We start from the raw sequence: 14,509 nt of genomic DNA, 5'->3' as shown, positions 1-14,509 counted from the left end.
CATCAAATCCTTCATAATTCATCATTATCCAGTCACAATCTTATTATGGGAGAACTAGGTAACTAACTTACTAAATGGGAATTTCAATAAAGCCTCCTAGATGATTTTAATCTTTTTTCCACCACAATTCCTGACACCTAGTAATTGATAACTGGTTAATAACTTTTTCCACATCCAAAAGAAATGAGTTTTATTTTCCTTTCCTTAGAGATTAAACAAGTAAGATGGCTCAGAAAGTTTATATAATCTGTTCCAAAGTCAAGTGTTCACTATTCAACATAGATTTGAGTGGCATAAATTTTGTTTGGTTTTGTTATTATGTCCAGGTTAGGGAGAAAATGAGGCACTGGCCCTAACTCTCACCAAGATAAGATTGTTTTGGAGAGATAAGCTAAAGCACTTAATAGTAAAAGATATGAAGCAAGGTATATAGTTCTAAGAACCACAAGACATAGAGTATTTGAGTAACCATAGCATGGTGGGCTGTAGTTAGTGAACTGTACCTGGAAGTAGTAGATTTCACAGAGTTTAATACACTGTGATAGTACTGAGCAAAGATTGGTTTGAAACTGCTAGTTCAGGTTCACTACTTCAGGGAATCATTAGGGATGCCAGAGAAGAGTACTTAAGTTTGAACTATAGATGATGGAGCCTTCTATATACCTGGACTGGATAAAAGGAATTTAAAATATCAGGCTATAAAGGATCCAGGGAAAAGGAGAGCTGGAGGAGTTGTGTTTCTTTCTGAGACTGGATCAGTTAATCTTAAACGAAATGAGAGACAATAACCTGGAGTAAGTTGTAAGTTTATTCTGATTTGTTTGGAAAATAATAGTCAGCAACATCCAGCCATTGACTCCTCAAAATTTACATCGGAACCATGGACAAGGAGTTAGGGTCTAGCAGAGATCCTTAAATATATAGTTTAACTCCCGTTGCTTATTGATGCTTAAACTGAAATACAAAAAAGGGATGTGGCATACTCATGCCAACAAGTTAGATAATAGTACAATGAGATGAAGGAGACAATATTTTGCTTCATTTTCCTAATAGTCCAGTATTTTAAAGAATATCTTCTGTTGATATAATTATTAATTAAAAAAATATGAATATGATGCTTGTAGACATATGAGTCACACTTTCTTATTTTCCATAGAAATAACTGAAAATAGGGAAAATGCTTTCAAGTTGTTCAGGAATATAGATTATAGTTTTGAGTCATGCATTATACAGCTTTTATATTTTAAAATGCAAATTAATTTATAGGTATTTTTCACATACTCCCTCTCTTTCTAATGGCCTAGACTGAGTGCATTTTCAAGATTAAATTTTTTTAAAATAATTTTCAATTTGCCTGAAATATTCAAGTATTGGTAAGACAAAAGAATCTGCATTTTAAAAGTTTTTGTTTATTTCTTGGTAATTCATAATCATTTCATTGATTTTCCACTTTTAGTCTGCAAACACACTTACCAAAATGGCATTTACATTGTATTTTTCAAATATGATTTGACCTGCTATCTGATAAAGAATCTCAGAGGTAGGATTCTAGATAAATCATAAGGGAAAAAACGCTGAGAAGATATGTTAATTGATCAATTCATGCAGTAAGTCAAATATTAAATAAAGAATAACCTGTGATTGAATATATAACTTATAGTGTTTCCCACCAAATCAGAAGAATATAATTTAGGGGAGACGTTAGAATAGAGCCCTGCATTCTTTTAAATTATTGGGAATTATTTTAAAAGCCTAAAATGTAGTTGTTAGTTGAATGAGATGGCTTATTTCACTACAAATATCCTCTCTTCACTATTCTGTTGTTACATATTTAAATGTCATTTTGTGGCCATTGGTGATGACTCTCATACACTAGATAGATTTGCAGATTTTCTCTCCCAAACCCTACTTTATGTACACAGATTCAAATGGCAATTTCACTGAAAATGAAGAACAAGGAGAGGAGTGTTACAGATTTGAAAATAAATTGTGAATATATTGGTTCTGAAGTTTGGAGTAAATGAAATAAAATATTTTAAATACTAAGGTCTTGTGTTTTATATAGTTGAAGTAGAGAATTTTGTTGTGATTTAGTGAAATGATTAATTCTCAGTAGTTCTCACTAGTCTATGCTTCTTGAACTTCTGCCAATAGAAAGGTATTGGTTTGTTCAAAGGGTAATAGTTATAAGCATATTATTAGATCTGGTCTTACATTACTTTACAGCAGTGTTTAGGAGGGGGAGGTAAAAATAACAGGAATGGAAGAGAGAAAAGCCAGCCTGAGTTACTAAGACATGTGATGTAGGAACAGAAAGAAGCAAACATTTTCAGGATGACTGATTATTAGGAAGAGTTGAACAGCTTGAGTACATTGATTAGAAAGAAACCAATTTATGCAAGTGAGTAAGACACTGTATGAGACTAAAATTCAAGTGAAACCTACTATTAACCTCAAATGCCTTACTGAATGTAAAAGACAAATATTTTTAAAGTTTGAGATGATATCTTTTGAAAAAATAGAGGCAATTATACTTTGCTTGTTATCCTTTTGTTTGACTATAAAATATAATATTCTATCTGTAAATTAAGCACACTTGTAAATTAATCACATTTGTAAATTAGGTACAACAGATATATAGCTGATTTTGGCCATGCATATATACCTCATGATTCCAAATTGGTTGATTTTTTCTATTTATCACATTTCCACCTAGGATAGATGGAAGGACATTTCTCACATATAACATCCACATATAAGTGCTTTTTTATTTTCTCTCAAGGTTTCATTTTTGTGTCTATTTTCTCAATAACAAATAGTTAGAAAAAGAAAAGGATGACTGATTTTTTCTACAGCACCAGTTCTTGAATTCTACCAGGACATAATATCCAGTTATGTTCGATAATACATGCTAATAGAATGGTTGCATAAATATGCTGCATTCTACAGCATATTTATATCAGGCATCAAAGTTGTTTATCAGAAATTAATATTTTCCAGAAAGGGACAAAATGAATGCAAGGAAAGCCTTTCAAAATAAAAATCAAATCTTTTTCTTCAAGTTTTGAATGCTTTCCATTTTAAAATGCCCATGACAAGGAATAATATACGTCATCATATTTACATATTTATAAAGATTGATAACTAATTTCAGGTGGCTACAAACTGCTCTGAGTCATGGAAAATAGGAATAACATCACAGAATTTATTCTCCTAGGACTTTCTCAGAAAAAGGAATTTGAAATTCTCTGTTTTTTACTGTTCTTACTTTGTTACATTGCAATTCTGATTGGAAACCTACTTGTCACAATTTCCATCGCCTCCAGTCAACTTATGAAGCAGCCCATGTATTTCTTTCTGAGTTACCTCTCCCTTGCAGATCTTTGTTACACCTCCACTGTGACCCCCAAGTTGATCACTGACTTGCTGGCAGCAAAGAAGACCATATCTTACAATGGCTGCATGACACAGCTCTTCACCATGCACTTGTTTGGGGGCATCGAGGTCTTCATCCTCACAGGGATGGCCTATGACCGCTATGTGGCCATCTGCAAGCCTCTGCACTACACTCTGATCATGACCAGACAGAAGTGTGGGGCCATGATTGCTGCTTCCTGCGCTGGGGGGTTCCTTCATTCCTTTGGTCAGTTCCTCCTGGCCATCTTTTTACCCTACTGTGGCCCCAATGAAATAGATCATTACTTCTGCGATGTGTATCCTTTGCTGAAGCTGGCCTGCATGGACACCACCAGAATAGGTCTCCTTGTCATCGCCAATTCGGGCCTCATGGGCCTGGTGACTTTTGTGGTCTTGTTGATATCCTATGCTGTGATCTTGTACACTGTCAGGTCCTACTCTGTAGAGAGTCGCCACAGAGCTCTCTCGACCTGCAGTTCCCACATCACTGTGGTGGTCCTCTTTTTTGCTCCTTTATTCTTCATTTACATTCGACCAGCAACTACTTTACCAGAAGACAAAGTGTTCGCTCTTTTTTATACTATCATTGCTCCCATGCTCAATCCTCTAATCTACACGCTGAGAAACGTGGAGATGAAGAATGCCATAAAGAAACTCTGGTGCCATATTGCAGTAAGAAAGGAAATGAACTAAAAGATACCTCTGATTTTCACCACTGAACTTGTTGAATATATGAATTTTCTACACTGAAGACTTTAAAATGTATAATGATTGCCTTATATGCTTTTTTGTTTCATTTTGTTTTAGCAATATATAGATTTAAGTATGAACAAAAGCTTACAATTCCCTGGATTTATCCAGACTCTCTGTTGTGCTCTTTTCTAGTTTTCTTGTTTTCTTATTTATATCTCCTCTTCCCCTCTGATCTTTTGGCTGTGTAATCAATTTAGATATTTAGCAGTAGACTATGAAAAGTATCATGTAATACAAATCAACACTGAGAACCCATAGAGCCCATTCTTGTATGTGACTCTATTCAATAAAGCCGATTCTGGGTAGCAATGATTTAGAAGATAATTCCAACATTTTACTTGCATCGTTTAAAGAATATTCTAAAAGACCAAATTTTGGGCCTGCAACTATATTTCTTAAAAATATAGCTTTCTACTCTGATAATTTTGTAGCCAGTGGTGATCTGGAGCTTCTCATATGTACAACACCAGTACTCTTACCTAAGCCCTATATCAATTTCTTTTCTTTTGTTCAAAGGAACTGTCTCTCCCAACTCTGTCTGTGTAAATGTGAACTGCAACTCTGGCTAATTCTAGCACCTGATAGTGTATATTTGTTATGGGCATGTGTTCTGGACCCAGAATTGCTTTCTAACTATAAGGACTGGAACATATGCTCAACAAACCATCCATCAAGTGATAATAATAGCCCAGCACACAGTCTAGTGAGGATATGTGCAGGACTGAAACACTGCTTGATCACACAGTAAGTGCTCAATACATATGAGCTATTTTATTGCCCAGTCTCCTATTATGCTCAGAAATGTAACCATTCTGATAATAACTTTCCTTTGGAGCAGTGAGGGTGTGAGAATGGGGCTCATATTAATGTCATGCTCCTATTACTAGGCTTCCCTGGTGGCTCAGACAATAAAGAATCTACCTGCAATGTGGGGGATCTGGGTTCAATCCCTGGGTTGGGAAGATTCCTTGGAGGAGCGCATGACAATCTGTTCCAGTATTCTTGCCTGGAGAATCCGCATGGAGAGAGGTACCCAGCAGGCTACAGTCCAGGGGGTCCCAAAGAGTAGGACATGACTGAGTGACTAAGGACAACACAGTGTGCAATGGGCACCTATTACTGGTGAAATTATTTTTTTCTTAGAGTGGGCAAGTGGAAAATATCACTTAAAGTCAATGGTCACATCTTTGGCACTGTTCAAGTTAATGGCAGTTTTTCCAGTAGGAATTGAAAGTCATCCTGGAGCACCTTTGCCCAATGTCAGAAATTACTAGGAGCAAGATCAAGCCACTAGATAAGTGATTAGGAATGGGTAGAATCTCAAAAGTCTTTTAAAAACTTCGTGGATATGATGTACTTGCATGAGAATTTATTTTCAAGTTGTAGAGAGAGCCATGTTAGATAAAAATGAGTTGTCAATGTTGAGGATTCTTAAAATGGGTTCATAATATAAAAAAGAAAAATAGCATAGTTCTATTACTCAGTTTAAAATACCCAACAAATAAATCTAAAAATATTATGTGCTAGAAATTCTTATAGAAAGATCCTAACATATTTGCTTGTTGTTGTTTTAAACCTAGTTCTTGACAGCTATCTGAAAACTCCTGGATAGGGCATGCACAGTATACATGTCAGAGAACATAACAGAGCAGGAAAGTGAAAGATCACTTTCTGGTGTGAAATAAGCAGGGTCTTTAATAAGAAGACCAGCCAGCCCTCAAAGTTTCCCTCTGCTTCAGAAGCCCTATCCTCCAACCAACCAAACTTGTATTATTGAAAAATAAAACTTCAAAAATTAACATAAATGTTTCTGTTTTATTTTTATTCTTGAAATAAAATTTGTGAATGTGGATTATTAAAATACTTGGAGTCTGCAGCAACATGAATGGACCAAGAAATTATCTTACTAAGTAAAATAAGTCAGACAGAGAAAAACAAATATATGCAATCACTTTATGTGGATTCTAAAAGAAAAAAAATTACACAAATGGACTTATTTACAAAACAGAAAAAGACTCACAGACACAGAAAACAAACTTATGATTACCAAAAGGAAAAGGGAAGGGGAGGGATAAATTGGGAGTTTGGGATTAACAGATACAGGCTACCAAATATAAAATAGATAAACAACAATGATCTATTGTACAGCACAGGAAACTATACTCAATATCTTGTAATAACCTATAATGAAAAGTAATCTGAGATGGAAAATATACATACATATGAACACACATATATATGAAATGAATCACATGACTATATACCCGAAACCAACACAATATTGTAAATAAACAATAGTTTAATAAGATAAGCAAGCAAACACTTCATTGTCAATATCAGTCATTAACCAGGGAATTATGATTTAACTCCTTCACTTTTGCACTGTGATCTCCTCCCTTCTCAGCTTTTCAAGAGCATCAGCCATATTTCTCTCTTCAGTTGGATCATTAATAGCACATATAATATCAAGAAAGAACAGTGAGATTCTTTGTAATTTAGTGAGTGACCTTACTAGTTCTTGCATTCAGGCTATTATCTACGTTTCATTATTTTTGGCTAAGATGTTTTACAACTCAAAATAGAGACGTTGACTCACACAAAATAATATCAATGTCAAGAATGTTTGGCCATAGAAATTCAAACTGTGTCAGGTGAAATGCAAGTAATGACAGCCCTTTGGATACTTGGCTAGTTTTGCATCAACTTATAAATTCATTTTACCACCCCTTACTGATGATAAATATGTGGTGAATTATTGCCTGAACTGATGGTAACATCTTACTGGTTTCTACATTAAATATTAATAATAAATTCAATAGAATCTTTGACGTGTCCATTTGCATAAAAATTCAATTATATTTTCTTTTAAAATGTATCCTTTGACAAATGGTAAACTTTAAAGAAACTATAGAAATAGATCCATTCACAGATACCCACTGACAGTTTAAAAAAATTCAATGGTACATGAAAAGATCTTAGAAGCTTTCAGACAAACAATAAAGATTAAGTAAATTTTTTAAAAGATGAATTCAGCTGTATGATTTCAACTTTTCAACAAATATAAATACTACATTTTCAGGTAAAAAAAATGGATGATAAAATACAATTATCTTATGAAATTACATAAAGTAAAATTTAAGAGGCAACTCCATGAACTGCAGCCCACCAGGCTCCTCCATCCATGGGATTTTCCAGGCAAGAGTACTGGAGTGGGGTGCCATTGCCTTCTCCGAAGGAATAAATATCTGTATAACATAAAAATGTCCAAGATTTACACTTGACTAGAACTTCTATAGATTAAAAAGAAATGACCCACAACTTCCTATTCATTTATTTAAAATATACTATTTGTAATTATGCATTTGCTTATTTTCTTGTTTATTTCATTGTCTGTCTCTTTCCTTAGTCTCCAGCCTCACTGAGGACAAAGGCTGTTTTGTTCACCACTAAATACATTCTCTAGGGCTTCCCTGGTGGCTCTATGGTAAAGAACCCATCTGCCAACGCAGGAGATGTGAGTTTGATCCCGGGGTCAAGAAGTTCCCCTGGAGAAGGAAATGGAAACTCACTCCAATATTCTTGCTGGAAAATTCCATGGACAGAGGAGTCTGGCAGGCTACATTCTGTGGATTTGCAAAAGAGTGGGACATAACTTAGTGACTAAACAACAACAAATGCATTCTCCGTAGTAAGTTTTGTCCAAGTCAGACCTTTTAGAATTAAGAGATAGTAAATATTTTTATATGAATAAATTTTTGAGACCATTTTATTTTTGTTATAGTTCTTTTTAAAATATATTTTCTGCAATATACATATGGAAAATTCAATCAGAGAAAGTATATCTTTTTAGAAAGGAGTTTTACTTACAAAGATAAATTGGGAAATTGTCTGCACATCTGCAAGAGAGCCCATGGGGGCATGTGAGCTTCCGCCCCCAAAAAAAATAAAACATAGGGGTAAAGCATAGGAGTCTTTTCCAGGCATCAGCCAGAAAATATAATGCCCTAACAAGGTTTTTTTGTTTTCTCCCCAGGAAAAATTAAGTCTTAAATCCTGGGTCTACTCTCTGAACTTTTAATTCTAGCTATATGGTTCTCAATGTTTCCCATGGCAGCTCACTTCAAGTCTCCCTCAGCTAACTGATTCTGCCCTGTCCTGACAAATGAGCATTATATACTCCATGTCCATAGTCATTATATACTCCGTTTCCTCATAGTCTCCATGTCCCATGTCTGATCTCAGTGCTTTGGATGTTGATGCAATAGGAAAATGCAATTAAGAACTTTGGCATATTTATTTATTAGGTAGAAACTGAGAAATTGAAGCTATGACTTACATCTTTGGTGAAATATACTGATGGGAAATTTCTATATCTTCAGAGATTGAGACCTTTTCTATATTACACATTTTTTCAGAATTCTCCTTAAATGCCAATTTAACATCAAGCAGAATATATCATGTATATATGTATACAAATATATGTATATATGTAACATTTTTATAGTGACAAAGGTAAAATATCAGAGACACATATTTATTTTTTAGAAATGGAAAAACTGCATGCCAAAAATAATTCTCAAAATTAGTTCAATTTACCAAGCATATCTGTAACAGTGGAACTCACGAGTTCTCTTGTAAGGTTTTATGCAATTAGAGATGGATTACTGCATGGAAATGATAATTTTTAAAATTCTGACCTTATCTTAGGTGTGAAGCCTCACCTTATAAGAAATCTGTCTGATGAGTTAAGCAGCTGGTAAGTTAAATCCAATTCCTAATTATAACAGTGACTTTCCTTAAAATGAATATTTGAATCATTCTGATTGTATTTATGATCTAAGTCTTCTAACCTTTGAAAAATTCCAGAAACTTTAAAATGCTATTTTTACTATGTGGGAAAACCTGGCTTCAACTATCATGAATTGTGATTTGCACATGAGCTCTTAAAGTTATCAGTGCCATGTCTCTCAGCAGCTATCAAAATATTACTAGATTTACTTGTCTTTTCATATTTCACAAATTTAATCATATTATTAGTCCTTTGGATTCCATTATGGAAAAAAGTTTAATATGAAGAAGAATGCACTGGCCCAGCAGATAAGTGAACAGTATTGCAGTGAAGAACTGAAGATATATTAAAAAAAAATAAAATCAAAACACCAGTATGCTTCTAAGATTATGCAGAAGCAAAAATGTATGATGAAATTTTCAAACAAGCTATTTGAATGGATCGTATTTAAGTGGTAGGTTTCTTTTTCCTAAGTTTAGTTGAGATGAAGAAAAATTATCAAAGGAGAACATAAACATCTGTCTAATTTGGATAAGGTTAATTAATTCAAAAGAAAGAAAGAAAACAAACAAACAAACAAAAACTGGCTGAAATAAGCAGTACATTTATCTTCAGAAATGTGGGGAAGTCAGCTCAACCCAGGCCAAAGAGAAAGATTTTGCTTAATGATAAGATGTTTCCCCAAAGAGAGCAACCCCAGGCTTCAGGTAAGAAAGAGCAGATTGTTTATGACAGGGAAACTCTGCTATGTCTTATCCATATTTTACCCCATGTTACAATATTACATATTTTAAATAAGCTATTCAAAATGTATAGAAAGAATAATACAATATACCCATTGATATGACAAATATAATGTCAATGACAATGAATATTTACTAAATGTTTTATCTTAATATATACTAGTTTCTGTCCTAAGCTGTTATATAAGTGAACTCATCACATCTTTACAGCAGATCTCAGAGTTAATTACAGTATTATTCATTTTATAGATGAAGAAGCTGAGGTTATATATTTTATCTGTGATTATGCTCCAAGTGAATTTTAGAGCCAGTATCTCATTCTATTTAGGTCCAGAACTCATAATCTTAATTTCTAGAATCTACTACCACTCGAACAGTGTGAGGACCTCCTAAATTTATAACACTATGGGGGTTCCAAGAGGAAGGAGGGGAAACTAACATGTTTTTGAGCATCAAGTTCTGTATATGTAAGCTTATTTACATTCCACAGTAATCCTGTAAATTAGGCACCACATGCTTATTTTAAGGAAAAAGGAAAAAGTATTTAAGGAGGTTAAGACTCTTGCATTTGAGTATCAGAGCTGTATGCTGAACACGACTCTATCTCTGAAGTTTCTGATATTAATATTAATAATATTTCCTATCTTGTTCAGGGAAGGATAGTACAAGATACAATTCCTGAGATGGTGTACTTACATTTTCTCTGGGGCCTTGATGTTATAGTTAGTAATCATGTGTGTGTTATTTGCTCAGTTGTATCTGACTCTTTGTGACCCCATGGACTGTAGCCTACCAGGCTCCTCTGTCCATGGAATTCGCCAGGCAAAAATATTTACTGAAGTGTGTAGCCATTCCCTTCTCCAGGAGATCTTCCCAACCCAGGGATTGAACCCTGGTCTCCTTCATGGCAATCAGATTTTTACCATTGGAGCCACCAGGGAAGCTCTTAGTAATTGTTGAGGATAGCCAATAATTATTAAATATATAGTACTTTCCAGATATTGCTTTAAGAAATTTCATATTTAGAAACTAATTATTCAAAAAATCACCATATAAAGAGATATTATCTTTACCTTGATTTTACAGAGAAGTAAACTGAGGCACAGGAATTGTAATGAAATTGCCACTGTGTTTGCTACTTTCTATAGTCTCAATGTATCAAGCAGAGAAGGGGAGGCAGGACAGAGGTAAACAGATGTCCTCCCCTAATTAATGGGGAATCAGAAGTCACACATTATTGCAATCTTGGGGAGATCTTCAGAGATTATCTAATCGCTTTTATTCTATGAATGGGAGCCTGGGATCCTAGGGAATGAACAATTAAGCAACAGAATGGGAGGAATAAACTAGGTATTTTGCCTACTTATATAGTGTATTTACCAGAGGACTACCTGAATACAGGTATAACTGCTTCTACTTTAGAGAACTGAAGAGATTCTTTTATATAGTCATGCATATTGTGTGGGTGAATTCTCTAAGAAATTAAAGGAAGAAGTGCTACATCTTGTTTATTGTATTGTGTTTGGGGGAACTATTTTGGAATTAAAGGAGCCCACTTCTCAGTATATTATTTCCAAACTAGGCGTCTATAATTACAGTCTGATAAGACGTAACTCAAATAACTTCTGAATGTTAATTTATTTTGAAAGGGGAGATAATCTTGCAAGAGAAATGTAGACAAATAGAAAAAGCAGAGCTGTAGATATATTAACCTAGAGATGCTACAAATAAAGTTTAAAAATAAAATAAAATTTAAAAAAAAAAAAAAAGAAGTATGAAAGTTTCATGTAGTATTTCACATGAAGGAATTATTTCCTCTTAAAAGTCAAAATGGATTATATGAGTCCACTCATAAAAATGATTTGTTCTTCAGTTTTATCGTGAATTACCTGACTAAAGGATGATGTATTATTCCTTCAAAATTATACCACATTGTTCACTTTCCGTTTTTTTTACTTAATTGATATTTATCTAACATTGACTCTGTGCCAAGCACTGCAAAACCCACCCACACACCCCACGCCAATTTTGTGATTTCATTAGAAACCACTTAATCAAGCAAATTTTGTAGTTACCTCTATTTTACATCCTAAATTGGCACATGTGTGGATCACAATAAACTGTGCAAAATTCTGAAAGAGGTGGGAATACCAGACCACCTGATCTGCCTCTTGAGAAATTTGTATGCAGGTCAGGAAGCAACAGTTAGAACTGGACATGGAATGACAGACTGGTTCCAAATAGGAAAAGGAGTTCGTCAAGGTTGTATATTGTCACCCTGTTTATTTAACTTATATGCAGAGTACATCATGAGAAACACTGGACTGGAAGAAACACAAGCTGGAATCAAGATTGCTGGGAGAAATATCAATAACCTCAGGTGTGCAGATGACACCACCCTTATGGCAGAAAGTGAAGAGGAACTAAAAAGCCTCTTGATGAAAGTGAAAGTGGAGAGTGAAAAAGTTGGCTTAAAGCTCAACATTCAGAAAACGAAGATCATGGCATCCGGTCCCATCACTTCATGGCAAATAGATGGGGAAACAGTGTCAGACTTTATTTTTCTGGGCTCCAAAATCACTGCAGATGGTGATTGTACTCATGAAATCAAAAGACACTGACTCCTTGGAAGGAAAGTTATGACCAACCTAGATAGCATATTCAAAAGCAGAGACATTCCTTTGCCAACAAAGGTTAGTCTAGTCAAGGCTATGGTTTTTCCTGTGGTCATGTATGGATGTGAGAGTTGCACTGTTAAGAAGACTGAGCACCTAAGAATTGATGCTTTTGAACTGTGGTGCTGGAGCAGACTCTTGAGAGTCCCTTGGACTGCAAGCAGATCCAACCAGTCCAATCTGAAGGAGATCAGCCCTGGGATTTCTTTGGAAGGAATGATGCTAAAGCTGAAACTCCAGTACTTTGGCCACCTCATGCGCAGAGTTGACTCATTGGAAAAGACTCTGATGCTGGGAGGGATTGGGGGCAAGAGGAGAAGGGGACAACAGAGGATGAGATGGCTGGATGGAATCACTGACTTGATGGACGTGAGTCTGAGTGAACTCCGGGAGTTGGTGATGGACAGGGAGGCCTGGCGTGCTGCAATTCATGGGGTCGCAAAGAGTTGGACACGACTGAGCAACTGATCTGATCTGATCTGATCTGATGTCACCCTACTTAGCACTATTAAGATTATCTCTTTTTTTTGTTCTTGATAAATATAATTCCTTGCTTCCTCACAAAATAATTCAAATTATGTAAAGACTAGAACTTTGTTTAATTTATCACTGTATTCTTAGCTCTTAGAAGAATATTCAAAAAGAGTTGTATGTATTAAATGAAAATGATTTCAGTGGGTCTCAAAATAACTTGTCTTTAAAAGGCATTGGTGCCATTTTAAGTAGATATCAGGTTTCCATTTTCTCATCAATGATCAGTTTCATTGCTTTTCATTTCAGATAACTTTCTTGAACATCAGATCATGGAAGATAGAAATAATGTTACTGAATTTATTCTCTTGGGACTTTCTACAGACAAGAAAGTCCAGATCCTCTGCTTTTTATTTTTCTTATTCTGTTACCTGGCTATTTGTTTGGGGAATTTGATCATCGTGATTTCTATTACTTGCAGTCAGCTAATCACCCAGCCCATGTATTTCTTCCTTAACTGCCTTGGACTCTCAGATATCTTCTACACCTCCACTGTGACACCCAAACTCATGACTGACTTACTGATGGAGAAAAAGGCCATTCCTACAAAAACTGCATGACACAGCTTTTCAGCACACACTTCTTTGGGGGGATTGAGGTCTTCATCCTCACAGGGATGGCCTGTGACTGCTATGTGGCCATCTGCAAACCTCTCCACTATGCCATCACCATGAACAGGCAAAGACGTCACTCAATTCTCATGGCATCGGGTGCGGGGGGACTTCTTCATTCTCTTGGTCTCTTTCTCCTTGCGATTGTTTTACCTTTCTGTGGTCCCAATGAAATAGATCACTATTTCTGTGATGTATATCCTTTGTTGAAACTAGCCTGCATTGATACACACAAAATTGGCTTTTTTGTCATTGCCAATTCTGGCTTGATGGGACTGGTGCTCTCTGTGGCTCTGACGGCCTCCTACATTTTGATTCTGTATAATGTGCGCACATATTCTGCAGAAAGCCACCATAAAGCACTTTCCACCTGTAGCTCCCACATCACAGTCATAATCCTCTTTTTCGCACCTGTCATCTTTGTTTACACTAGACCTGCCGCAACATTACCAGAAGATAAGGTGTTTACGCTCTTCTACACAATTATTGTCGCCATGCTCAACCCGTTTATCTACACACTCAGAAACATGGAGATGAAAAATTCCATAAGAAGAGTTTGGTGCAATAAAAGGTTCTGGGAAGGGAGGCTAATGATTTGAAGGTCATTCATCTTTGACCCCGGAGAAGGCAATGCCACCCCACTCCAGTGCTCTTGCCTGGAAAATCCCGTGGGTGGAGGAGCCTGGTGGGCTGCCATCCATGGGGTCCCACAGAGTCCAACACGACTTAGCAGCAGCAGCAGAAACATCTTTGAGGCCAGTCTTCGCATCACTCCCTCTGTTGCTGATTCTCTCCTGCTAATGGGAAAATCAGTCAATCAGTCAGAATGTGTAAAAGCCAAGCTTTCAACAACAGCTTGCCTTCAGTGGATCCTTCTTTATTTTCCTCTCAATGTGTTTTCCTTGATTTCACTCTTCACTAATATCCCCTTTGTTTAAAAAATAAAAGAAAAGAAAACTTTTTACAGAATAAAAACACACTGAAAAATCT

The 14,509-nt window shown here is 35.6% G+C and overlaps 1 protein-coding gene and 1 pseudogene across 1 annotated transcript; both read left to right on the top strand.

Moving 5' to 3' along the window:
• The first annotated feature begins 3,177 nt into the window (after nucleotides 1-3,177).
• Nucleotides 3,178-4,110, top strand: LOC129628434 (olfactory receptor 4P4-like). The gene has a single exon (XM_055547878.1). It carries the CDS (start codon nucleotides 3,178-3,180, stop codon nucleotides 4,108-4,110), a length of 933 nt encoding a protein of 310 aa, XP_055403853.1.
• A 9,070-nt stretch (nucleotides 4,111-13,180) lies between these two features.
• On the top strand, nucleotides 13,181-14,118 carry LOC129627880 (olfactory receptor 4P4-like; annotated as a pseudogene).
• Nucleotides 14,119-14,509: the final 391 nt, after the last annotated feature.

This window comes from Bubalus kerabau, chromosome 15, assembly GCF_029407905.1.
Source record: "Bubalus kerabau isolate K-KA32 ecotype Philippines breed swamp buffalo chromosome 15, PCC_UOA_SB_1v2, whole genome shotgun sequence".
Classification (NCBI taxonomy): Eukaryota; Metazoa; Chordata; class Mammalia; order Artiodactyla; family Bovidae; genus Bubalus; species Bubalus kerabau.
This window is presented reverse-complemented; position numbering and strand designations above follow the sequence as displayed.